Source organism: Vidua macroura, chromosome 2, assembly GCF_024509145.1.
Source record: "Vidua macroura isolate BioBank_ID:100142 chromosome 2, ASM2450914v1, whole genome shotgun sequence".
Classification (NCBI taxonomy): Eukaryota; Metazoa; Chordata; class Aves; order Passeriformes; family Viduidae; genus Vidua; species Vidua macroura.
The window spans coordinates 115,414,626-115,441,798 of record NC_071572.1 but is presented as its reverse complement, the minus strand read 5'-3'; the positions used below and the strand labels follow the sequence as shown (position 1 = coordinate 115,441,798).

The 27,173-nt window shown below is 55.5% G+C and overlaps 1 protein-coding gene across 1 annotated transcript; it reads right to left on the bottom strand.

Moving 5' to 3' along the window:
• Window positions 1-6,346: 6,346 nt before the first annotated feature.
• Window positions 6,347-17,710, bottom strand: LOC128803184 (uncharacterized). The gene is made up of 8 exons (XM_053969840.1): window positions 17,680-17,710; window positions 16,654-17,180; window positions 14,015-14,085; window positions 11,646-11,751; window positions 9,330-9,435; window positions 7,067-7,190; window positions 6,649-6,955; window positions 6,347-6,499 (listed from the first exon to the last, which is right to left on the bottom strand). The coding sequence occupies exons 1-8, from the start codon at window positions 17,708-17,710 to the stop codon at window positions 6,347-6,349; spliced, it is 1,425 nt and encodes a 474-aa protein (XP_053825815.1).
• Window positions 17,711-27,173: the final 9,463 nt, after the last annotated feature.

Below are 27,173 nucleotides of genomic sequence, written 5' to 3'. Positions count from 1 at the left end.
AGGGGCTCAGGGGCTCTCCCCCTCCTTACAGCGTTGCCCCTCTCTCCGGGCAGCCAAAGGAGCACGACGGCAAAAGGCCAAGCACAGCAAAGACCCAGCCCTGCAGACAGGGAGGGCGCCCAGTGCAAAGCCAGCCGCGGCACCCTGAAGGTGCCCTGGCCTGGAAAAGCCCTTTGCCCAGAGGGCCCCTCGTGGCCCCTCTTCAGCTCCAAGCTGGCTCTTGCCTCGCCGTTCCACTCTTGAGCTCGAAGACGCCGCTCCTCCAGCTCGCTCTTGCCTCGCCGTTCCACTCTTGAGCTCGAAGATGCCGCTCCTCCAGCTCGCTCTTGCCTCGTCGTCCCACGGCTTCTGCAAAGGTGGACGAGGACAGAGTCAGGCCTGAGGATCTCCAGCTCCCAAAGGGAATGCCACCCAACAGCCCCACAGCGAGATCCTCGTGCCACCACCCACACAGCCCCCCAGCTGCCCAAAAGCCTCCAAGTTGAGCTTGACTCACCATGGCAACGTCCGACGCGGTCCCACGCCGTGCTGGGAGCCGGGCCCTCTGGGCAAATGAAGCTGGGCGTGCAAAGCAGCGGCCAAGAGGCTGCACCCCTGCTTACAGGGGGCTCAAGCCGCTGCCTGGACTGCAAAGTGCCCGGGGCCCCAGAGCACTGGCCCCGACTTACAGGGCGGCTCTGGTCCCCAAGGCCTAAGGAGGCTCCTTCTCTCCAATTCCGGGCCGCTCCCCACTAACGGGGCGGGCGCCCCACGCAGGCTGCCAGCTGAAGGGAGCACAAAGGCTCCCAGACCCGCAGCCTGCTTACAGGCCGGCCCACACCCAGGGAGCCACGGAGCTCGGCCTTCCCCCAAGGCAACAGGAACCAGCCTCTAGAGTCAGGCAGTCGAGCTCACGGCCTAAGGCCGAGGGGCCCGAGGGGCCGCGAGCCCAGCCCTGAGGACAGGGAGGGCGCATGCCTGGCCCCATGACTCCTGGCCCCACGCCTCTGAAAGACCGGGGCCAGGGATACCCGCCTGATTACAGGGGGTCCCTCCAACCGCCCGCCGAGGCCAGGGGACGCACAGAACCCCACTTACGGGGCCGTCCCCTGCAGCCCGGCACCCCCCAACAAGCACCACGGAGCACAGGCTCCGGCCTGCGCCCCACTTAGGGACAGGCCGGAGCCCAGCCGCGGCGCAGCACGGCACACAGCCGTCTGCAGGAGCCCCGGGAGCCTCCTCAACAAGGCCGCCAGGGAGGTGGCACCAGCCCAAAGCAGCGCCAAAGGCGGGACCGCGCCCTGCGGCACAGCACTTCTTCAACCTGCCCCCTGGCAAGGGCCCGGGAGCGCTGGTTCCTGTCAGCTGGCTAAAGGAGCCTCCCCAGCCCTGCTTACAGGGACCTGGGTGGGGCTGCTCCTGGGGCAAAGGGCGCTGCAAGGTGCCAGCACGTGCCCCGAGTACAGGGCCGGCAGGACCCAGGCCCTGGCTACAGGCGGGTCACAATGCCCCGCTGCCGTTAGGCGGCTTCGCGCTGTCCTCAGAAAGCAGGGGCAAGGCCGGACACTTTCTCCACCCGTGCATTTTGGGCACCCGCCTGTGGCTGCACAGAACCCCTCTTTCCCTCCTGGGAAGTCTAAGCTACGCTGCTCTATCTCTAAAGGGGGGGGCTGAAGCACAAACACACTTCCTCACTCACACCAGCTAAGGGGAAGACAGGGGAAGGGAAGACAGGGGAGGGCAAGACAGTCCCAGAAGAGGGAGCAAGTTCCGTGCAGCCAACCTGCTCTAGGGAGCCATTCCTAAAACTGAGCGGGAGAGGAAAGCATCAGAGCCTGCCCGTGCACTCCAAGGAGGCCGCAGGGGCCTCGACGCGCTGAGGCGCTTCAGGGCTGGCACTGGGATGTGGGCTGTGACGCGCCCCGAGTACAGGGGGTCACGCTGGCCAGGGGCCAGCAGCAGGCAGAAAGCTGCCGGGGCTGGGGAAAAGCCCTGCCCTGCTTACAGGGTAGCCGGGCTGGGGGCCGGGAGAGCTCCGTTTCCCCTCCCAGGTGCGGAGACAGGGGCTCAGGGGCTCTCCCCCTCCTTACAGCATTGCCCCTCTCTCCGGGCAGCCAAAGGAGCACGACGGCAAAAGGCCAACCACAGCAAAGACCCAGCCCTGCAGACAGGGAGGGCGCCCAGTGCAAAGCCAGCCGCGGCACCCTGAAGGTGCCCTGGCCTGGAAAAGCCCTTTGCCCAGAGGGCCCCTCGTGGCCCCTCTTCAGCTCCAAGCTGGCTCTTGCCTCGCCGTTCCACTCTTGAGCTCGAAGACGCTGCCGCTCTTGCCTCGTCGTCCCACGCCTTCTGCCAATGGACCATGACACGCTCAGGCCTGAGAAGCTGCAGACCCTGTGCCTGAAGGGAACCGCGACCGCACAGCTCCACGGGGACATTCTCAAGGAGCCACCCACAGATCCCCGGGCTGCCCAAAAGCCTCCAACTTCAGTTCCAAGCTGCTGCTCTTACCTGGCTGTTCCAATCCTGAGCTGGAAGCCGCCAATGCTGAAGCTGGCTCTTGCCTCGCCGTTCCACTCTTGAGCTCGAAGACGCCGCTCCTCCAGCTCGCTCTTGCCTCGCCGTTCCACTCTTGAGCTCGAAGACGCCGCTCCTCCAGCTCGCTCTTGCCTCGTCGTCCCACGGCTTCTGCAAAGGTGGACGAGGACAGAGTCAGGCCTGAGGATCTCCAGCTCCCAAAGGGAATGCCACCCAACAGCCCCACAGCGAGATCCTCGTGCCACCACCCACACAGCCCCCCAGCTGCCCAAAAGCCTCCAAGTTGAGCTTGACTCACCATGGCAACGTCCGACGCGGTCCCACGCCGTGCTGGGAGCCGGGCCCTCTGGGCAAATGAAGCTGGGCGTGCAAAGCAGCGGCCAAGAGGCTGCACCCCTGCTTACAGGGGGCTCAAGCCGCTGCCTGGACTGCAAAGTGCCCGGGGCCCCAGAGCACTGGCCCCGACTTACAGGGCGGCTCTGGTCCCCAAGGCCTAAGGAGGCTCCTTCTCTCCAATTCCGGGCCGCTCCCCACTAACGGGGCGGGCGCCCCACGCAGGCTGCCAGCTGAAGGGAGCACAAAGGCTCCCAGACCCGCAGCCTGCTTACAGGCCGGCCCACACCCAGGGAGCCACGGAGCTCGGCCTTCCCCCAAGGCAACAGGAACCAGCCTCTAGAGTCAGGCAGTCGAGCTCACGGCCTAAGGCCGAGGGGCCCGAGGGGCCGCGAGCCCAGCCCTGAGGACAGGGAGGGCGCATGCCTGGCCCCATGACTCCTGGCCCCACGCCTCTGAAAGACCGGGGCCAGGGATACCCGCCTGATTACAGGGGGTCCCTCCAACCGCCCGCCGAGGCCAGGGGACGCACAGAACCCCACTTACGGGGCCGTCCCCTGCAGCCCGGCACCCCCCAACAAGCACCACGGAGCACAGGCTCCGGCCTGCGCCCCACTTAGGGACAGGCCGGAGCCCAGCCGCGGCGCAGCACGGCACACAGCCGTCTGCAGGAGCCCCGGGAGCCTCCTCAACAAGGCCGCCAGGGAGGTGGCACCAGCCCAAAGCAGCGCCAAAGGCGGGACCGCGCCCTGCGGCACAGCACTTCTTCAACCTGCCCCCTGGCAAGGGCCCGGGAGCGCTGGTTCCTGTCAGCTGGCTAAAGGAGCCTCCCCAGCCCTGCTTACAGGGACCTGGGTGGGGCTGCTCCTGGGGCAAAGGGCGCTGCAAGGTGCCAGCACGTGCCCCGAGTACAGGGCCGGCAGGACCCAGGCCCTGGCTACAGGCGGGTCACAATGCCCCGCTGCCGTTAGGCGGCTTCGCGCTGTCCTCAGAAAGCAGGGGCAAGGCCGGACACTTTCTCCACCCGTGCATTTTGGGCACCCGCCTGTGGCTGCACAGAACCCCTCTTTCCCTCCTGGGAAGTCTAAGCTACGCTGCTCTATCTCTAAAGGGGGGGGCTGAAGCACAAACACACTTCCTCACTCACACCAGCTAAGGGGAAGACAGGGGAAGGGAAGACAGGGGAGGGCAAGACAGTCCCAGAAGAGGGAGCAAGTTCCGTGCAGCCAACCTGCTCTAGGGAGCCATTCCTAAAACTGAGCGGGAGAGGAAAGCATCAGAGCCTGCCCGTGCACTCCAAGGAGGCCGCAGGGGCCTCGACGCGCTGAGGCGCTTCAGGGCTGGCACTGGGACGTGGGCTGTGACGCGCCCCGAGTACAGGGGGTCACGCTGGCCAGGGGCCAGCAGCAGGCAGAAAGCTGCCGGGGCTGGGGAAAAGCCCTGCCCTGCTTACAGGGTAGCCGGGCTGGGGGCCGGGAGAGCTCCGTTTCCCCTCCCAGGTGCGGAGACAGGGGCTCAGGGGCTCTCCCCCTCCTTACAGCGTTGCCCCTCTCTCCGGGCAGCCAAAGGAGCACGACGGCAAAAGGCCAAGCACAGCAAAGACCCAGCCCTGCAGACAGGGAGGGCGCCCAGTGCAAAGCCAGCCGCGGCACCCTGAAGGTGCCCTGGCCTGGAAAAGCCCTTTGCCCAGAGGGCCCCTCGTGGCCCCTCTTCAGCTCCAAGCTGGCTCTTGCCTCGCCGTTCCACTCTTGAGCTCGAAGACGCTGCCGCTCTTGCCTCGTCGTCCCACGCCTTCTGCCAATGGACCATGACACGCTCAGGCCTGAGAAGCTCCAGACCCTGTGCCTGAAGGGAACCGCGACCGCACAGCTCCACGGGGACATTCTCAAGGAGCCACCCACAGATCCCCGGGCTGCCCAAAAGCCTCCAACTTCAGTTCCAAGCTGCTGCTCTTACCTGGCTGTTCCAATCCTGAGCTGGAAGCCGCCAATGCTGAAGCTGGCTCTTGCCTCGCCGTTCCACTCTTGAGCTCGAAGACGCCGCTCCTCCAGCTCGCTCTTGCCTCGTCGTCCCACGGCTTCTGCAAAGGTGGATGAGGACAGAGTCAGGCCTGAGGATCTCCAGCTCCCAAAGGGAATGCCACCCAACAGCCCCACAGCGAGATCCTCGTGCCACCACCCACACAGCCCCCCAGCTGCCCAAAAGCCTCCAAGTTGAGCTTGACTCACCATGGCAACGTCCGACGCGGTCCCACGCCGTGCTGGGAGCCGGGCCCTCTGGGCAAATGAAGCTGGGCGTGCAAAGCAGCGGCCAAGAGGCTGCACCCCTGCTTACAGGGGGCTCAAGCCGCTGCCTGGACTGCAAAGTGCCCGGGGCCCCAGAGCACTGGCCCCGACTTACAGGGCGGCTCTGGTCCCCAAGGCCTAAGGAGGCTCCTTCTCTCCAATTCCGGGCCGCTCCCCACTAACGGGGCGGGCGCCCCACGCAGGCTGCCAGCTGAAGGGAGCACAAAGGCTCCCAGACCCGCAGCCTGCTTACAGGCCGGCCCACACCCAGGGAGCCACGGAGCTCGGCCTTCCCCCAAGGCAACAGGAACCAGCCTCTAGAGTCAGGCAGTCGAGCTCACGGCCTAAGGCCGAGGGGCCCGAGGGGCCGCGAGCCCAGCCCTGAGGACAGGGAGGGCGCATGCCTGGCCCCATCACTCCTGGCCCCACGCCTCTGAAAGACCGGGGCCAGGGATACCCGCCTGATTACAGGGGGTCCCTCCAACCGCCCGCCGAGGCCAGGGGACGCACAGAACCCCACTTACGGGGCCGTCCCCTGCAGCCCGGCACCCCCCAACAAGCACCACGGAGCACAGGCTCCGGCCTGCGCCCCACTTAGGGACAGGCCGGAGCCCAGCCGCGGCGCAGCACGGCACACAGCCGTCTGCAGGAGCCCCGGGAGCCTCCTCAACAAGGCCGCCAGGGAGGTGGCACCAGCCCAAAGCAGCGCCAAAGGCGGGACCGCGCCCTGCGGCACAGCACTTCTTCAACCTGCCCCCTGGCAAGGGCCCGGGAGCGCTGGTTCCTGTCAGCTGGCTAAAGGAGCCTCCCCAGCCCTGCTTACAGGGACCTGGGTGGGGCTGCTCCTGGGGCAAAGGGCGCTGCAAGGTGCCAGCACGTGCCCCGAGTACAGGGCCGGCAGGACCCAGGCCCTGGCTACAGGCGGGTCACAATGCCCCGCTGCCGTTAGGCGGCTTCGCGCTGTCCTCAGAAAGCAGGGGCAAGGCCGGACACTTTCTCCACCCGTGCATTTTGGGCACCCGCCTGTGGCTGCACAGAACCCCTCTTTCCCTCCTGGGAAGTCTAAGCTACGCTGCTCTATCTCTAAAGGGGGGGGCTGAAGCACAAACACACTTCCTCACTCACACCAGCTAAGGGGAAGACAGGGGAAGGGAAGACAGGGGAGGGCAAGACAGTCCCAGAAGAGGGAGCAAGTTCCGTGCAGCCAACCTGCTCTAGGGAGCCATTCCTAAAACTGAGCGGGAGAGGAAAGCATCAGAGCCTGCCCGTGCACTCCAAGGAGGCCGCAGGGGCCTCGACGCGCTGAGGCGCTTCAGGGCTGGCACTGGGACGTGGGCTGTGACGCGCCCCGAGTACAGGGGGTCACGCTGGCCAGGGGCCAGCAGCAGGCAGAAAGCTGCCGGGGCTGGGGAAAAGCCCTGCCCTGCTTACAGGGTAGCCGGGCTGGGGGCCGGGAGAGCTCCGTTTCCCCTCCCAGGTGCGGAGACAGGGGCTCAGGGGCTCTCCCCCTCCTTACAGCGTTGCCCCTCTCTCCGGGCAGCCAAAGGAGCACGACGGCAAAAGGCCAAGCACAGCAAAGACCCAGCCCTGCAGACAGGGAGGGCGCCCAGTGCAAAGCCAGCCGCGGCACCCTGAAGGTGCCCTGGCCTGGAAAAGCCCTTTGCCCAGAGGGCCCCTCGTGGCCCCTCTTCAGCTCCAAGCTGGCTCTTGCCTCGCCGTTCCACTCTTGAGCTCGAAGACGCTGCCGCTCTTGCCTCGTCGTCCCACGCCTTCTGCCAATGGACCATGACACGCTCAGGCCTGAGAAGCTCCAGACCCTGTGCCTGAAGGGAACCGCGACCGCACAGCTCCACGGGGACATTCTCAAGGAGCCACCCACAGATCCCCGGGCTGCCCAAAAGCCTCCAACTTCAGTTCCAAGCTGCTGCTCTTACCTCGCTGTTCCAATCCTGAGCTGGAAGCTGCCAATGCTGAAGCTGGCTCTTGCCTCGCCGTTCCACTCTTGAGCTCGAAGACGCCGCTCCTCCAGCTCGCTCTTGCCTCGTCGTCCCACGGCTTCTGCAAAGGTGGACGAGGACAGAGTCAGGCCTGAGGATCTCCAGCTCCCAAAGGGAATGCCACCCAACAGCCCTACAGCGAGATCCTCGTGCCACCACCCACACAGCCCCCCAGCTGCCCAAAAGCCTCCAAGTTGAGCTTGACTCACCATGGCAACGTCCGACGCGGTCCCACGCCGTGCTGGGAGCCGGGCCCTCTGGGCAAATGAAGCTGGGCGTGCAAAGCAGCGGCCAAGAGGCTGCACCCCTGCTTACAGGGGGCTCAAGCCGCTGCCTGGACTGCAAAGTGCCCGGGGCCCCAGAGCACTGGCCCCGACTTACAGGGCGGCTCTGGTCCCCAAGGCCTAAGGAGGCTCCTTCTCTCCAATTCCGGGCCGCTCCCCACTAACGGGGCGGGCGCCCCACGCAGGCTGCCAGCTGAAGGGAGCACAAAGGCTCCCAGACCCGCAGCCTGCTTACAGGCCGGCCCACACCCAGGGAGCCACGGAGCTCGGCCTTCCCCCAAGGCAACAGGAACCAGCCTCTAGAGTCAGGCAGTCGAGCTCACGGCCTAAGGCCGAGGGGCCCGAGGGGCCGCGAGCCCAGCCCTGAGGACAGGGAGGGCGCATGCCTGGCCCCATGACTCCTGGCCCCACGCCTCTGAAAGACCGGGGCCAGGGATACCCGCCTGATTACAGGGGGTCCCTCCAACCGCCCGCCGAGGCCAGGGGACGCACAGAACCCCACTTACGGGGCCGTCCCCTGCAGCCCGGCACCCCCCAACAAGCACCACGGAGCACAGGCTCCGGCCTGCGCCCCACTTAGGGACAGGCCGGAGCCCAGCCGCGGCGCAGCACGGCACACAGCCGTCTGCAGGAGCCCCGGGAGCCTCCTCAACAAGGCCGCCAGGGAGGTGGCACCAGCCCAAAGCAGCGCCAAAGGCGGGACCGCGCCCTGCGGCACAGCACTTCTTCAACCTGCCCCCTGGCAAGGGCCCGGGAGCGCTGGTTCCTGTCAGCTGGCTAAAGGAGCCTCCCCAGCCCTGCTTACAGGGACCTGGGTGGGGCTGCTCCTGGGGCAAAGGGCGCTGCAAGGTGCCAGCACGTGCCCCGAGTACAGGGCCGGCAGGACCCAGGCCCTGGCTACAGGCGGGTCACAATGCCCCGCTGCCGTTAGGCGGCTTCGCGCTGTCCTCAGAAAGCAGGGGCAAGGCCGGACACTTTCTCCACCCGTGCATTTTGGGCACCCGCCTGTGGCTGCACAGAACCCCTCTTTCCCTCCTGGGAAGTCTAAGCTACGCTGCTCTATCTCTAAAGGGGGGGGCTGAAGCACAAACACACTTCCTCACTCACACCAGCTAAGGGGAAGACAGGGGAAGGGAAGACAGGGGAGGGCAAGACAGTCCCAGAAGAGGGAGCAAGTTCCGTGCAGCCAACCTGCTCTAGGGAGCCATTCCTAAAACTGAGCGGGAGAGGAAAGCATCAGAGCCTGCCCGTGCACTCCAAGGAGGCCGCAGGGGCCTCGACGCGCTGAGGCGCTTCAGGGCTGGCACTGGGACGTGGGCTGTGACGCGCCCCGAGTACAGGGGGTCACGCTGGCCAGGGGCCAGCAGCAGGCAGAAAGCTGCCGGGGCTGGGGAAAAGCCCTGCCCTGCTTACAGGGTAGCCGGGCTGGGGGCCGGGAGAGCTCCGTTTCCCCTCCCAGGTGCGGAGACAGGGGCTCAGGGGCTCTCCCCCTCCTTACAGCGTTGCCCCTCTCTCCGGGCAGCCAAAGGAGCACGACGGCAAAAGGCCAAGCACAGCAAAGACCCAGCCCTGCAGACAGGGAGGGCGCCCAGTGCAAAGCCAGCCGCGGCACCCTGAAGGTGCCCTGGCCTGGAAAAGCCCTTTGCCCAGAGGGCCCCTCGTGGCCCCTCTTCAGCTCCAAGCTGGCTCTTGCCTCGCCGTTCCACTCTTGAGCTCGAAGACGCTGCCGCTCTTGCCTCGTCGTCCCACGCCTTCTGCCAATGGACCATGACACGCTCAGGCCTGAGAAGCTCCAGACCCTGTGCCTGAAGGGAACCGCGACCGCACAGCTCCACGGGGACATTCTCAAGGAGCCACCCACAGATCCCCGGGCTGCCCAAAAGCCTCCAACTTCAGTTCCAAGCTGCTGCTCTTACCTCGCTGTTCCAATCCTGAGCTGGAAGCTGCCAATGCTGAAGCTGGCTCTTGCCTCGCCGTTCCACTCTTGAGCTCGAAGACGCCGCTCCTCCAGCTCGCTCTTGCCTCGTCGTCCCACGGCTTCTGCAAAGGTGGACGAGGACAGAGTCAGGCCTGAGGATCTCCAGCTCCCAAAGGGAATGCCACCCAACAGCCCCACAGCGAGATCCTCGTGCCACCACCCACACAGCCCCCCAGCTGCCCAAAAGCCTCCAAGTTGAGCTTGACTCACCATGGCAACGTCCGACGCGGTCCCACGCCGTGCTGGGAGCCGGGCCCTCTGGGCAAATGAAGCTGGGCGTGCAAAGCAGCGGCCAAGAGGCTGCACCCCTGCTTACAGGGGGCTCAAGCCGCTGCCTGGACTGCAAAGTGCCCGGGGCCCCAGAGCACTGGCCCCGACTTACAGGGCGGCTCTGGTCCCCAAGGCCTAAGGAGGCTCCTTCTCTCCAATTCCGGGCCGCTCCCCACTAACGGGGCGGGCGCCCCACGCAGGCTGCCAGCTGAAGGGAGCACAAAGGCTCCCAGACCCGCAGCCTGCTTACAGGCCGGCCCACACCCAGGGAGCCACGGAGCTCGGCCTTCCCCCAAGGCAACAGGAACCAGCCTCTAGAGTCAGGCAGTCGAGCTCACGGCCTAAGGCCGAGGGGCCCGAGGGGCCGCGAGCCCAGCCCTGAGGACAGGGAGGGCGCATGCCTGGCCCCATGACTCCTGGCCCCACGCCTCTGAAAGACCGGGGCCAGGGATACCCGCCTGATTACAGGGGGTCCCTCCAACCGCCCGCCGAGGCCAGGGGACGCACAGAACCCCACTTACGGGGCCGTCCCCTGCAGCCCGGCACCCCCCAACAAGCACCACGGAGCACAGGCTCCGGCCTGCGCCCCACTTAGGGACAGGCCGGAGCCCAGCCGCGGCGCAGCACGGCACACAGCCGTCTGCAGGAGCCCCGGGAGCCTCCTCAACAAGGCCGCCAGGGAGGTGGCACCAGCCCAAAGCAGCGCCAAAGGCGGGACCGCGCCCTGCGGCACAGCACTTCTTCAACCTGCCCCCTGGCAAGGGCCCGGGAGCGCTGGTTCCTGTCAGCTGGCTAAAGGAGCCTCCCCAGCCCTGCTTACAGGGACCTGGGTGGGGCTGCTCCTGGGGCAAAGGGCGCTGCAAGGTGCCAGCACGTGCCCCGAGTACAGGGCCGGCAGGACCCAGGCCCTGGCTACAGGCGGGTCACAATGCCCCGCTGCCGTTAGGCGGCTTCGCGCTGTCCTCAGAAAGCAGGGGCAAGGCCGGACACTTTCTCCACCCGTGCATTTTGGGCACCCGCCTGTGGCTGCACAGAACCCCTCTTTCCCTCCTGGGAAGTCTAAGCTACGCTGCTCTATCTCTAAAGGGGGGGGCTGAAGCACAAACACACTTCCTCACTCACACCAGCTAAGGGGAAGACAGGGGAAGGGAAGACAGGGGAGGGCAAGACAGTCCCAGAAGAGGGAGCAAGTTCCGTGCAGCCAACCTGCTCTAGGGAGCCATTCCTAAAACTGAGCGGGAGAGGAAAGCATCAGAGCCTGCCCGTGCACTCCAAGGAGGCCGCAGGGGCCTCGACGCGCTGAGGCGCTTCAGGGCTGGCACTGGGACGTGGGCTGTGACGCGCCCCGAGTACAGGGGGTCACGCTGGCCAGGGGCCAGCAGCAGGCAGAAAGCTGCCGGGGCTGGGGAAAAGCCCTGCCCTGCTTACAGGGTAGCCGGGCTGGGGGCCGGGAGAGCTCCGTTTCCCCTCCCAGGTGCGGAGACAGGGGCTCAGGGGCTCTCCCCCTCCTTACAGCGTTGCCCCTCTCTCCGGGCAGCCAAAGGAGCACGACGGCAAAAGGCCAAGCACAGCAAAGACCCAGCCCTGCAGACAGGGAGGGCGCCCAGTGCAAAGCCAGCCGCGGCACCCTGAAGGTGCCCTGGCCTGGAAAAGCCCTTTGCCCAGAGGGCCCCTCGTGGCCCCTCTTCAGCTCCAAGCTGGCTCTTGCCTCGCCGTTCCACTCTTGAGCTCGAAGACGCTGCCGCTCTTGCCTCGTCGTCCCACGCCTTCTGCCAATGGACCATGACACGCTCAGGCCTGAGAAGCTCCAGACCCTGTGCCTGAAGGGAACCGCGACCGCACAGCTCCACGGGGACATTCTCAAGGAGCCACCCACAGATCCCCGGGCTGCCCAAAAGCCTCCAACTTCAGTTCCAAGCTGCTGCTCTTACCTGGCTGTTCCAATCCTGAGCTGGAAGCCGCCAATGCTGAAGCTGGCTCTTGCCTCGCCGTTCCACTCTTGAGCTCGAAGACGCCGCTCCTCCAGCTCGCTCTTGCCTCGCCGTTCCACTCTTGAGCTCGAAGACGCCGCTCCTCCAGCTCGCTCTTGCCTCGTCGTCCCACGGCTTCTGCAAAGGTGGACGAGGACAGAGTCAGGCCTGAGGATCTCCAGCTCCCAAAGGGAATGCCACCCAACAGCCCCACAGCGAGATCCTCGTGCCACCACCCACACAGCCCCCCAGCTGCCCAAAAGCCTCCAAGCTGAGCTTGACTCACCATGGCAACGTCCGACGCGGTCCCACGCCGTGCTGGGAGCCGGGCCCTCTGGGCAAATGAAGCTGGGCGTGCAAAGCAGCGGCCAAGAGGCTGCACCCCTGCTTACAGGGGGCTCAAGCCGCTGCCTGGACTGCAAAGTGCCCGGGGCCCCAGAGCACTGGCCCCGACTTACAGGGTGGCTCTGGTCCCCAAGGCCTAAGGAGGCTCCTTCTCTCCAATTCCGGGCCGCTCCCCACTAACGGGGCGGGCGCCCCACGCAGGCTGCCAGCTGAAGGGAGCACAAAGGCTCCCAGACCCGCAGCCTGCTTACAGGCCGGCCCACACCCAGGGAGCCACGGAGCTCGGCCTTCCCCCAAGGCAACAGGAACCAGCCTCTAGAGTCAGGCAGTCGAGCTCACGGCCTAAGGCCGAGGGGCCCGAGGGGCCGCGAGCCCAGCCCTGAGGACAGGGAGGGCGCATGCCTGGCCCCATGACTCCTGGCCCCACGCCTCTGAAAGACCGGGGCCAGGGATACCCGCCTGATTACAGGGGGTCCCTCCAACCGCCCGCCGAGGCCAGGGGACGCACAGAACCCCACTTACGGGGCCGTCCCCTGCAGCCCGGCACCCCCCAACAAGCACCACGGAGCACAGGCTCCGGCCTGCGCCCCACTTAGGGACAGGCCGGAGCCCAGCCGCGGCGCAGCACGGCACACAGCCGTCTGCAGGAGCCCCGGGAGCCTCCTCAACAAGGCCGCCAGGGAGGTGGCACCAGCCCAAAGCAGCGCCAAAGGCGGGACCGCGCCCTGCGGCACAGCACTTCTTCAACCTGCCCCCTGGCAAGGGCCCGGGAGCGCTGGTTCCTGTCAGCTGGCTAAAGGAGCCTCCCCAGCCCTGCTTACAGGGACCTGGGTGGGGCTGCTCCTGGGGCAAAGGGCGCTGCAAGGTGCCAGCACGTGCCCCGAGTACAGGGCCGGCAGGACCCAGGCCCTGGCTACAGGCGGGTCACAATGCCCCGCTGCCGTTAGGCGGCTTCGCGCTGTCCTCAGAAAGCAGGGGCAAGGCCGGACACTTTCTCCACCCGTGCATTTTGGGCACCCGCCTGTGGCTGCACAGAACCCCTCTTTCCCTCCTGGGAAGTCTAAGCTACGCTGCTCTATCTCTAAAGCGGGGGGCTGAAGCACAAACACACTTCCTCACTCACACCAGCTAAGGGGAAGACAGGGGAAGGGAAGACAGGGGAGGGCAAGACAGTCCCAGAAGAGGGAGCAAGTTCCGTGCAGCCAACCTGCTCTAGGGAGCCATTCCTAAAACTGAGCGGGAGAGGAAAGCATCAGAGCCTGCCCGTGCACTCCAAGGAGGCCGCAGGGGCCTCGACGCGCTGAGGCGCTTCAGGGCTGGCACTGGGACGTGGGCTGTGACGCGCCCCGAGTACAGGGGGTCACGCTGGCCAGGGGCCAGCAGCAGGCAGAAAGCTGCCGGGGCTGGGGAAAAGCCCTGCCCTGCTTACAGGGTAGCCGGGCTGGGGGCCGGGAGAGCTCCATTTCCCCTCCCAGGTGCGGAGACAGGGGCTCAGGGGCTCTCCCCCTCCTTACAGCGTTGCCCCTCTCTCCGGGCAGCCAAAGGAGCACGACGGCAAAAGGCCAACCACAGCAAAGACCCAGCCCTGCAGACAGGGAGGGCGCCCAGTGCAAAGCCAGCCGCGGCACCCTGAAGGTGCCCTGGCCTGGAAAAGCCCTTTGCCCAGAGGGCCCCTCGTGGCCCCTCTTCAGCTCCAAGCTGGCTCTTGCCTCGCCGTTCCACTCTTGAGCTCGAAGACGCTGCCGCTCTTGCCTCGTCGTCCCACGCCTTCTGCCAATGGACCATGACACGCTCAGGCCTGAGAAGCTCCAGACCCTGTGCCTGAAGGGAACCGCGACCGCACAGCTCCACGGGGACATTCTCAAGGAGCCACCCACAGATCCCCGGGCTGCCCAAAAGCCTCCAACTTCAGTTCCAAGCTGCTGCTCTTACCTGGCTGTTCCAATCCTGAGCTGGAAGCCGCCAATGCCGAAGCTCGCTCTTGCCTCACCGTTCCACTCTTGAGCTCGAAGACGCCGCTCCTCCAGCTCGCTCTTGCCTCGCCGTTCCACTCTTGAGCTCGAAGACGCCGCTCCTCCAGCTCGCTCTTGCCTCGTCGTCCCACGGCTTCTGCAAAGGTGGACGAGGACAGAGTCAGGCCTGAGGATCTCCAGCTCCCAAAGGGAATGCCACCCAACAGCCCCACAGTGAGATCCTCGTGCCACCACCCACGCAGCCCCCCAGTGTGGTAAGCACATTTCTCTCGCTCTCTCAGAATCTTTTATTGAGGTGCACAAGAGAGGAACGGAATAGAAAACAATCTCCATTTCTAGTCTTTGTTTTTCTCTTGTGGAATGTGTTTAGAGAATTATTTACCTAGAGTGAGCACTTACTTAGATCATGGTGCATTGTTTGGGCCTGACGGCCAATCGGATCCACCTGTGTCTGGACTCTGACGAACAAGGTCACGAGTTGTGAAAGTGAGATATGATAGTTAGATAAATTAGCATGTAATATTTAATATCCTCTTTTATATAACTTATTATTGTATTATAACAAAATTATAATAAAGAAATCATTCAGCCTTCTGAAATAGAGTTAGACATCATCATTCTTCCCATTGGGTTCGCCAACATCTACAACATCCCAGCTGCCCAAAAGCCTCCAAGTTGAGCTTGACTCACCATGGCAACGTCCGACGCGGTCCCACGCCGTGCTGGGAGCCGGGCCCTCTGGGCAAATGAAGCTGGGCGTGCAAAGCAGCGGCCAAGAGGCTGCACCCCTGCTTACAGGGGGCTCAAGCCGCTGCCTGGACTGCAAAGTGCCTGGGGCCCCAGAGCACTGGCCCCGACTTACAGGGCGGCTCTGGTCCCCAAGGCCTAAGGAGGCTCCTTCTCTCCAATTCCGGGCCGCTCCCCACTAACGGGGTGGGCGCCCCACGCAGGCTGCCAGCTGAAGGGAGCACAAAGGCTCCCAGACCCGCAGCCTGCTTACAGGCCGGCCCACACCCAGGGAGCCACGGAGCTCAGCCTTCCCCCAAGGCAACAGGAACCAGCCTCTAGAGTCAGGCAGTCGAGCTCACGGCCTAAGGCCGAGGGGCCCGAGGGGCCGCGAGCCCAGCCCTGAGGACAGGGAGGGCGCATGCCTGGCCCCATGACTCCTGGCCCCACGCCTCTGAAAGACCGGGGCCAGGGATACCCGCCTGATTACAGGGGGTCCCTCCAACCGCCCGCCGAGGCCAGGGGACGCACAGAACCCCACTTACGGGGCCGTCCCCTGCAGCCCGGCACCCCCCAACAAGCACCACGGAGCACAGGCTCCGGCCTGCGCCCCACTTAGGGACAGGCCGGAGCCCAGCCGCGGCGCAGCACGGCACACAGCCGTCTGCAGGAGCCCCGGGAGCCTCCTCAACAAGGCCGCCCACTCAGTGGCACACAGGGCATCTGCCACCGCCTCAGTTACATGCAGGCTACCCCGCGTGCCGCATCTCAGGGCTTCCTCTGCCACACTCGAGGCACCTGCCTCCTCTCAAATCACCTTTGTGTAACGTAAGGGGAGCGCCACAGATGCGCAAGTGGCATCTGAAGCCTAAGGGGTAAGTAATAATATCGTACATGTTACATTGTACCAAGGAATTGTAACAAGTAATAGTGCACCAAGATGAGCAGGTGAAACAAACAAGATTGCAAAGCCAGGGAGACAACAACACCACCTTGAGCCAAATAGCAAATTTTAATGGAACTTGCATACTGCAAAATTACCTAAAAACAAGTTAGACTGAAAAAACCAAGAAGCATCAGACATGTCGTGCAAATAGAAGTAAAAAATTCAAACCTAAGGAAGACTACAGAAGTCTTCATCAAAAGACCCCCAGAAGACTTAGGTTCACAAGGAAACTGATGCAGAAGTGAAACCAACAAATACCCATAGAACCATGACACAACTATACACAAATATCAGTATTCAGAAGACACCTTGCAACTGGGACATTACAATTTAGAATGAAACCTGAGGCAAAACAACATTGAGTGTGGTTTGCCAGAGATATCCACCTCACTCCCATCTCTCAATATACAAACACCTGCTCTGTAGCCCTCTGATTATAGAGCTTTGTTTTCTTGCCCAGATTTGGGCTTCACATCTACTGCCCCTCAGGGACACTCAGGGCCCCTCAGGAGAACTCAGGGAATCGGCCATTCCTTCAGTGACCTGTTATTCCCTCAGTGACACATGGGACACCTGCCACTTAGCCAGGGACAAATGTCCCCTCAGTGACCCTCAAATCCCCTCAGCATCACCTGGGGAGCCACCTCACCCTCACTGTCCGTTTTGGTCTTTAAAGATTACCTCAGATTTTCCTTCAAAAATATTCATTCAGTCCCTTACAGATTTCTCCAGATTTTACCCCAAAAAATGTTCCTTCTGGCCACTAAAAATGACCTCAGGTTTTATCACAAAATTTTTTCTGCCCCACCTCCAAAAATTACCTCAGACTTTTCCCCAAAAGCAATTTTCTGCCCTGGAGAAAGGATTTTCCTTCCAAAAACGTCTGCTACATGATCGCCACAGATTACTGCAGCTTCTGTTGCCACACGCCTCAATTTTACCCCAAAATGCTAATTCCTTGCCCTCCAGGTGATGCCAGGAAATTCGAGCACTCCTCCCCCCAAGAAGTTATTTTTCTCCCCTCTGACTTACCTCATCTCTTCCGCCCGCAAACCAAAACACCGTGAAGACTCGTGAGGGCAGTCGTCCATTCCTCCTCTGTCTCACCCCAGGGGCTGCCCGAGGGCGCCTCCGGGCCCGCGCATGGGACCCCCGCCTCGCCGAGAGCGGCGGAAACAGCGGCTTCGAGATCCCACCGCCGCCGGGGCTGAGGGCACCTGAGGGCACCTGAGGGGCGAGGGCGCCGCCCCGGGCCCACACAGCGGCTTCGAGTTCCCGCCTCAGCGCCTGAGGGATCCTGAGGGGCGAGGGCGCCGCCCCGGGCCCACACAGCGGCTTCGAGTTCCCGCCGCCGCGACTGAGGGCACCTGAGGGGCGAGGGCGCCGCCCCGGGCGCACACAGCGGCTTCGAGTTCCCGCCTCAGCGCCTGAGGGATCCTGAGGGGCGAGGGCGCCGCCCCGGGCCCACACAGCGGCTTCGAGTTCCCGCCTCAGCGCCTGAGGGATCCTGAGGGGCGAGGGCGCCGCCCCGAGCCCACACAGCGGCTTCGAGTTCCCGCCTCAGCGCCTGAGGGCACCTGAGGGGCGAGGGCGCCGCCCCGAGCCCACACAGCGGCTTCGAGTTCCCGCCTCAGCGCCTGAGGGATCCTGAGGGGCGAGGGCGCCGCCCCGGGCCCACACAGCGGCTTCGAGTTCCCGCCTCAGCGCCTGAGGGCACCTGAGGGGCGAGGGCGCCGCCCCGGGCCCACACAGCGGCTTCGAGTTCCCGCCTCAGCGCCTGAGGGCACCTGAGGGGCGAGGGCGCCGCCCCGAGCCCACACAGCGGCTTCGAGTTCCCGCCTCAGCGCCTGAGGGCACCTGAGGGGCGAGGGGCCGCCCCGGGCCCACACAGCGGCTTCGAGTTCCCGCCTCAGCGCCTGAGGGCACCTGAGGGGCGAGGGCGCCGCCCCAGCGGGCGGGAATCGCGCCCCGCGGTGCCAGAGAGCAGCACAGCCGGCAGCCACCACCCCTCAGGGACACTCAGGCCCCTCAGTGACCCTCACACCTCCTCTTCATCACCAGGGGCACCCACCTCTCCCTCAGTGTTCATTGTGGTCCTTACAGATTGCCTCAGATTTCTCCTTCCAAAATGTTCTATTCCATTGAGATTACCTCATGTTTTCCCTTCATGACATCCTCATCTGCATCTATATATTACCTCTGATTTAAGCCCCAAAATGCCACCTAATGATTATCTCAGATTTTTTCTCCAAATGTCCTTTTTTTCCCCTACTGATTCCCCTCAGATTTTCCCTCAGAAACCTTCCTTATTTCTCCCGTACTAATTACCTCAGATTTTCCCTGAAATATATTCATTTACTCCCCTGCAGACGACCTGAGGTTTTACCTCAAAGATTTTCTTTCTGGCCTTTAAAAATTACCTCAGGTTTTTATCACAAAATTTTCCTTCCCTTCCTCCCCAAGTTACCTCAGACTTTTCCCGCCTTTTCCCAAAAGCAACTATGCCCCCTAGAGATCCCCTCATATTTTCCCGCCAAAAATATCCGCTATTTGTCCTGCACAGATTCCCACCGTCCAGTGGAAATAAAACTCCTCAACTTTACCCCCAAAATGTTGATTCTATGCTCTTCAGGTGATGCCAGGGAACCCCAGTCCTCCCCTCTGAAGTTCTTGCTGTCCCCTCTGAGTTACCTCAGTATTTCCCCTCACAAACTGAAACACTGTGCAGTCCTGTGACAGTGCAGGCCATTCAATTTTTTTGCCATAAATTCCGTGTTCTTGGTTTTCCAATTGTCTACAGCCATTTCTCCCCAGTGTGACATTTCTTACAGTTCTTTCATTCCCACCCCACAGGTTTCCAGTCCCTGTTTTACATATCCATTTCAGCTGTGCATCACAGTTTTACTTCTCTTCCTACCATCTGTCTTCCTCATTATCCTGTCCTATTTTCTCCCCTTAGCATTCAAGTAACCTTCCTCCAGCTTGCTCTGTCATTCCCTATGAACATTCCCAAAGACACCCAATGCTTTACTTTCCTTTTCATGAAAATAAAGCACTTTTCTCTTCTGGATGCTTTGTGGACAAACTCAGTTTGGGAACAAGCTGGTAGCAGGGGCACTTTTTCTTCCTCCTGTCACTCAGTCTGGGTCACAGCCTGTAGCCCTCACAGGTGACCCCACAACCATAACCACAGTGTTCTGCCATTCCCAGGACTGGAGATCTCAGTCAACATCTTCAGGACATTTAATGACTAAATTGATTACAAATCCATTACAAATATGCAATTTTTTTTTTTCAAGGCTGTAAATGTAAACACTTTTGTAGAGTTTTGGTACATGAAGAGAAAAAGTGTTCATCTGAAACAAGGCTACTACCTTTTTCCTCTGATAACTTTTCGCCCTCACTCCAGACTTTAGGAGAGACAGGTTTACCACAGTGCTTTGAAGTCTTTTTTGTACCTTGAGAGCGCTGTTTAACAGCCTCACCTCTAGGATGGCTCTCTGCCAGAGAAACTGCCAGAGAGCCGAGCCCCGTGGAGACAAAGGCAAACTCTCACACAGCTTCAGAGCTGCTGGGAGAGGAGAATCTGATCCATTGACTTGTTCCCAAAATAGCACCCGCTGGGAGGTGCCTGACTGGCCAATACCTGTGGCGTTTCCATCACCGATTCTGATGAAGTCCGGTGCCAGGAGTCCTGGGGTGGTTTCCTTGACAACCAAAAGAAATGCACAAGCGGCGTGCACATGACTTTTCAGGCTGTGTTTTAACTCTGAAACAATGAGCTGCACCATCAGAACTCAGATAAAGAACACCTAGGTGTACAGCCAAATGGTGAATGGCATTTATGTTCATGGGCAAATTTGAGCTGAGCCTGAAATCTGCCATGAAAAAAAACCCTCAAGAGAGCAAGCAGGCTGTAAGTCTTTCTCCTATTCAATAAGGCAGAGATCTTGCAAGATTATCTACTCCATTATTTTATAGCCTTTAGATGAGAAATTTCAAGAGATTAAAGGTATTTCTATGAGATAAATCTAACCTTGAATTAATTTGAATGTCCCAGCTAAATCCAAAGATTTCAAATTTCAAAGCTGATTGCAGACTGTTCATCAGAAGCACTAGGGGCATTTATTGAAATCCGAATGTATTTTGAAATTGTTTTAACAAAACAGTGTAAATTTTAAGCCAAAGCATACAACACCAATAGGAGTAACAGTATATTGTTACTCATTGTTTGTATGTAGGCATGGCCACAAATTTTCTATGGACAGTAAATTCACTGAAAACTTCATATTTTCATGAATTCAAGTTACACTGAGAAGCATTTTAAGTCCTATTATGGCCAATATTTTTTCAAGGAAGAATTCCATTATAAAATATCAAAATACAGAATTTCAAAAGGAAATGTGTGCTTTTAGGTTTCATAGTTTTGGCATTTTGTTGTACAAATTACCTACTCTTTGAGGAAAAAAAGGGAAAAAAAAAAAAGGAACCCCAAGAAGTATCATGTACAATAGATTGACAAGTAGTGTTAAGACTGAAAATATGTTGGGGATGTTTTTGGCTTCTGTTTTTAACTCTTTTAGATGAAGGACCAAAATATTTTTATTCCAGTTCAACACAGAGTTTTATTTTTCAGTTTAGTAGATAGTCATAACCATCCATTTCCTTGCTTTGTGCTTGGAAGGAATAAGCACATGTGAGGAATCTAGGGAGAAATTGAAGGGATTGTCATGGATGAAATAAGGAAAGCAGAGGGAGTAAAGAAAGGACTTATCAAAGGTGACAAGCCAGATGACCAATGTAAATGTTTTTGAACTCTCTGCTGACATCAGGATACCTCATAATAGTTTCATGCCAGACCTTTCTGATAACTCTGCTCTTTCATTAATTCCTTTTTACTGAGGTAATAGTGAGTTACTTTGTTTGATGATTCTCTAAAGATCCAAGAAGGCAAAATATTCTAATAAGGCAACTTTATTTCACAAATAATATTGCATTCACCAATATAATTGAATGCTAGTGTATTCTGCAGTAGGCCATGTCCCCAGCAATGGGGTATGCAACATCCTAATTCAGAGGCAATTTTGGAAAAATGAGTTTGTCCTTTCCCAGAGCTAAGTATCAGTCAGTGGAAAATCATCAGACAGATGGTTTACTCTGAGAGAATATTTAATAACCCAAGAAAAAGAGAGAAGAACCTGATCACTGACTTCCTCTGGAGAAAAATTCCCCATGCCTGGGGTCTTGCAATAGTTGATATCCTGCTTTGATTGTAGGTGTAGCCTCAGGAAAGGAAATTATTCTCAAATTGTCTTCCTCGTTATCAAAAGCTTCCCTTCTTCATGACAAGAGATGCAGACTCTGAACGAGAGTGTCAAGGATGTTTTCTGCTTAAATGACTCTCTGATGCAGCATCAGAAAAATCTTGCAAATAACTTAATCAGCTGTTCTTTTACCTATATTACTTAACAACTACTTAAACATGTAATATGAAAGTGCCCTTTAATTTGCTGGCATTCAGATTATTTTAGGGCAAAGCAAATTTTCTGCTTAGTCCAGTTTACAGCAGGTTACTGCAGCAGGCACTGACTCAAACCCTGACAAAGTGCACTGCCCCATAACATCCTGAAACAAGCACTGAGAAGTCCCACAAAACCCCTTCAATTTCTATTTCTGTGGATCCCAATGGTTTAGAGAGAAATTAATATGTGCTTTTCCCTCAGTGTTAGGGCCTTCTATTCATTTGCAGAATGAAAAGCTTTTAATGTAGGTCAGACTCAGCTCTTCACAGCGTATTCAACCAAGATGCAGCTATTAAGCTTCCCTTTAAAACATTCTCATTTCCCAAGCCAAGAGCCCTGGCTCAGTGCTGTAATTATAAACTGCAAGTTCCAAAATTAGCAAGTGGTAAAGGTGAAAAAGGATGGAAGCACAACACACCCACAATTCATTATTTGTTGAGTGAGGTCCAACATTGGATGGGAAAACTAACAAGCACTTTGTGCTTTGAGCTGACTCAACAAAATAAAAATTTTCATTGGATGCACAGCGAGCAGAGCTCCCACTCCAAAGGCAAAGATGCTCCTCTTGCATCAGTGTGGAACTCCAGTGGCTTCAGCAGATGAGGGACCTCTGCCAGATCTCTGCAGGCACAGACACTGCAAGTGCAGGCATCAGGTGTTCAGGCAACTCAAGTGTCTGGCAGAGACCAAAGCAACGATTTCACAGAAACAATAAAACTTCTGTACACTGGCAGCTGAAATATTGTGGTATTTTTTCACTTAAGACAGCAGCTCTTTCATAGCAGAAGAGTTCAGGCAAAATACAACAATATATCCTGGGAAACGCTGATGGATGTGATGGAGGCCTTTTCCTAATCGAGAAGTGAGATTTCCTAATCTCTCCTTTCTTCTTCCACAATAAACCGGCATTGTTAAAACAACAAGGGAAATGCATTAATTTCATGTTTTCCTTTCTTGCTGCTTAACTGCATTCCTTTGCTTTTATCATGAGCAATAATTCCTCCTCACACACCCCCTGCTTCAGCCAGTGAGTTTCCACATTACTATCGTGGGGCTTGAGTGTTGTTTAGCATGGAAATAGCATCAGATTACCCAGCTTAAAATAATATTTTGCCAGCGTTCAATAATTGTAGTCAAAGGATGCTTTATTTGTATTTCAGGTAGTAAAGTACTAATTTTTCCTCTTTATACTTGAGGGGAATTTTAAAAACCTGGGCTCAGAACAAGCTAAGCCTTTGTGTTCCTTGGGAGATCTGAAGTGTGTTTAAAAAAAAAAAAAACCAACACAACCACCCAACATTAAGAATCTTCAAGGGTCCAAGTCATACCTGTCCTGTCAGAGCTGGGGCTCAGCACAGAGAGCAGGAGGCAGCATAAAGGAGCCATTGTGTGGGGAGCAGCAGGACACAATCCTGCATTTATGGAGGATTGACTGTGCTCTCCGTTTTTTAATCAAGCTTCATCTCAGAGCACCACGGTCAAATATCCCAGCGGCACCTTTGCCTTTCAAGTGCATCCTTCACTTGATTGTCAACACAATCCATCCTTCTTAAAGACACTCCAGGCTTTGTTTTATTAATGAGATCACCTTCTCTCCTCTCCACCCACCACCCTCACTGCCTTGACCTGGGCTGCTTTTTCAAGCTACCAGACTGGCTTCTAGTGCCATCTATTATAAGACATTTTCTCAGCATAAGAACAATGACTAAATAGAGCTACATTTTTTAAAAGTTTAACTTTTGTGTCCTTACAAATTATCAGTTTCTGGAGGCATCTTGGAACTTAAAAAACAAAATAAAAAGGGAGGGGTAATTGCTATGTTGCTTCTTTCTAAGCATTCTTTTTCATAAGCAAATATGGGAGAAAAAAATGTGATGAGAAAAACCTGCTTTCCACAGGTGCTGAGTGTCAAGGTGCTTATTACCACAACTTTGAAAATTTGATTGTTTGAAACTGATTTTCTATCTCTCTGCAAATATTCTGTGATTCATGAGTAAATTTTCTGTATATTTCTTGATCATTTCTGTATATTTCTTGATCTGTATATTTCTTGATCATGTGTTCATGTGTATGAACACACAGTCCCTGCTCAATTAATGCAGTTCTGCTTATTCTGTCTTTAACTACAGACAGAAAAAGCAAAATTTCAGCCATCACTTTTTTAGAGGGTCATGCCATGGTTTGGGAATGGTATTCTCCGATTTAGTTCTCCTAGTAAAACCACTCCGTCCTCCTCGGGGTGGGATGGAGAGGAGAACTGGAGGCACAAAAGGTAAAACTCTCAGGTTTTTGTCTTCAGCTTTGAACTTAAATTATATTAAACATTATGCTTTTAGTTTCAGCATCAAGAAACCGTAATTAAAAGAACAATTTAAATTATATTGTGAAGATACAAAATAGCTATGTGTAATTTCTTAAGACGCCTGGGTTTAATTGATATTTTTCACAAAGTTTGCAATGGAAGCATGAAATAATTCCAGAGAGTTCCTCTACAGTGTGTTTATCATGGGCCAGCCTCCCTCTCTCATAAATAGGCTGTGCCTGGAAACTGGAATTACTCACTTAACACAGCTTTGTTTAAAAGCCTTTCCTTGGCACCTCCATCCCCCCTGAACCTTCCAGCAGGGAGAACGAAGATGTTTTGGCCTCATTTCACTCAAGAATATGCCTAATTTCATCATAGTCAGCAAAATACTTAGGCACATGCTGTGCTTTATCTTTTATTTTCTTTTTAAAGTGGCCTCTTTAACTTTGTTAGCCCTTAACTCCTTTCTCAGAAAGTAGAGGGATTTACAAGTGGTTTTATATCCCTTGGAGTTCTGTTAAAACATAAATGAGGGTTTTACTTGTGTGAATCAATCCTGAAAGTGAAAAAAACCCAACCAAAACAAACAACATAAATACACTTTTTTTTTTTCTTTTTTTTCCTGAGGAGAAAGATTTGCAGGAGATAACAACTTTTCCTAGAGCAGCTGGCATAGCAGGAGAAAAAAAAACCAAACCAAAAAAAAAAACAAAAAAAACCAAAAAAAAACCACAAAAAAAACCCAAAACCAAACAAAAAAACAAAAAAAACCAAAAAAAACCAAAAAAAAAAAACATGGACAAGCTTTCCAGATTGCAAACACTTCTTTAATTCCAAAACAGGAGTCCTGAAAAGCACAAGGAGTTTTTCAGTTGAGTTTTATTAAGTCAGACATTGAGACAGATCCTGTAATACCTCAGGAGCCCCAGGGTGTTCCATGGACCTGGAGGTTTTGTGTGTGAAGTCTTTCTCTCCCATTTCTGGAGTAGGTTCTGCAGTTCCTTTTCTTTTATTTTCTTTTTTTTTCCCCTTTCCCTCCCCTGCCCCGCCTTTTACGAGAAATACAACTCTTATGCCTTCCCTTGAACATTTTATAATAATTTTACAAAGCTGTGCTTTGGGCCTCTTTCCTCCTTACTCCCCTTGAAAAAAATGAGTCATAAATGGGACGTACAAGCACCTGGTTTCCCTGAGAGAACACAAATTTTAGGTAGCTGCTGCTAATTTCACATGTCCTAAAGTGCAACCCTTATCAGATTTAGCTGAAGTAAGTCAAGGTGCAGACAGTAGGAAATAGCCTTGTTTTGACAGGAACAGGAATAACCTGGAGTGTGTTTGTTCCTGGATAAAGCAAAGGCAGCTATTGATTGAGTCCAGCTCACTGGGATGATTCAAATTAAGCACAGATTTAGGTCTTGCTGCTCAGATCTGTCGTAGAAACTTTTCTAAGAGCTTGCATGCAAAGCTGCTTGTATCACTTGCAAATATGCACTCAGGGCAGTTTTTCTGCTTGTCAGAAGACAGAAACAGCTCAGAAATAGCTCAAAGACACAAATAAATGCTGCCAAAATTGTGTTTGAAAGACAAAAATAGAGGATGTCAATTGTTTGTTTGTTTCCAAGAGGGCAAACAGGGACAATACAAGCCTGGGATAAGGGTCCGAGAGAAGAGTTGGGAGAAAAAGGCAATGAGAGGAAACTGAAAACAGCAAAGTTCAAAAGAAAAGAAATTTGTAACCCTAAAGGAGATATTCATCAGAGCTGAAATTAATGCAGAACTCCTAAAACTTAGCAGGCCTTTGCTGTCTATTCATTTATTAAACCCAGTGAGAAAAGGCACAGCTCATTTCCCTCGAAGGTCTGGGCTCGCATCTGTGCTGAGCAGTAAAGACAAAGAGATTCCTACTCCTGGTCTGGAACTGCTAAAGAATTAGAACAATCTTATTAGCCAGCATGCCCTCAAGAAGCTTATGAAGCGTCATAGAAAGAACCTAACTTATATTTCTGACTGTAAAGATGTTTATTTAAATAGATACCATTATTCAGGATTTATTTTTGTCAATGGGAGTAAGAAACATAATCAAACCCACTGTAAATGGCATGTTCTCTTAACATACTCTTGCAGTTGTTCCATGATCTGCTGTTCAAAATTCTCCAAATTTCAAAAAGCCTACATGCTCTAAACCTCTAAGACCAGCCTTTGTAAAAAGGTTTTGGAATATTGAATATTTTCAAATATATGATCTGCTTTTCCCACTTACATTTTTGCATTCATGGACTATAAATATCAAGGAACTCTTGCTGCTTTTGCTTGTTTCTGCCAAAGTTTCTGTGTGTGAGTGTGACACCTAAAATTAGGTTAAGGAAAGAAGATGCAATCCCTTTTCCCTCCTTGTCAGGGAGTTTCCCTTCTCAGGAATATAAGAGCTATTTTCATTCTAGAAATGATTGACTTATCCCCTTCAAGTGGTAAGTATCAACTGGAAACAATTACCTTTGGAAAGAGGAAGTTTTCAATTGTAGGATGAGTGAGCACCATCTGTAATTTTGTGCCTTCAGGCTGCCTTAACTAAAAAGTTCAATAAGTTAAAGCCAGGAAAAGGGAAGAGGGGAAAAAAACCCCAAACCAAGACAAAAAAAGCCCCCAAGACTTTAATTATTTCCAGCAAAAAGAGTCTTTTAGCCTTTTGTTTGCACACAGATAGTATGCTTGTGGAATGGTTCTAAGTTGTGCTTTTTTTTTTTTTTTAGTGTTTTCTGAGTTTGTTTGAAGTGTCAAAGCTACAGCATTGTGAGGATGAAGTCCAGATGTCATCATTTTGAAGTCCAGGGCAGATGATGGATGATCCTCAACAGTGTTTATAAACAGAGGGCAAACACAGAGCCAACGTAACAGCCTGGCTTGTCTTGCATTCTAGAAACATTAAAAAAATACAAAAGATATTGCTTCATTCAGAAGAGAGTTCTAGAAATTCCATTTTTAAAAAATATCATTTTACATAAGAAAAAAGCCCCAAATATTCACAGAGAATTACTTGCCCCTCACACAAAGGAAACCTTTCTTTTTTGATCTTCATACAAAGCATTTCAGCAACTGGCAAACTGCAAAACCCATCACTTTAATTAGAACAAATAATTGAAAGCGGGGGTTCTTATCTGAATTTTATCCTAACCCCGGAATATAAACATATTGTTGGTCTGCAAAGAGGGCCTGGCAATATCACAAAACACAAAACCTGATTTTCTGAGATGGCTTTCAATCCCACTGTTTAGGACAGGACTGGAATTACCATTTTCATACACAGAGCATGGTTTTGAAGTGTTTTAACCCTTCACATCACCAGAGGTAAAAGAATTTTTATTTTCTTTTTAAATAGATGCAAAGAAATTAGCTGAATTTTATGCAGTAAGGCAAAGGTGTTTGTTAATATTTTATATTATATTATTATGTTATATTATTACCTTATAATTGCCAATCTTATTCAGGCCTTATTTACACCTTAGAATTGCTGATTTTATTCAGTCATCAGTGGTATTTTCCCCCATCTATTGTTTGCTTATTTTTTCTAAGAACGTTTTAAATTTCTGGATGTCTTATAAATCCCATTCACCCTCTACTTTCTCCAAATGCAATTCTTAGTTAAAGAACTGCATAAAATTGGTTGACATCAAGGTTTTGATGCTACATCCAAGCATTCTTTATCTGATCATGCATGAAATTCAGCT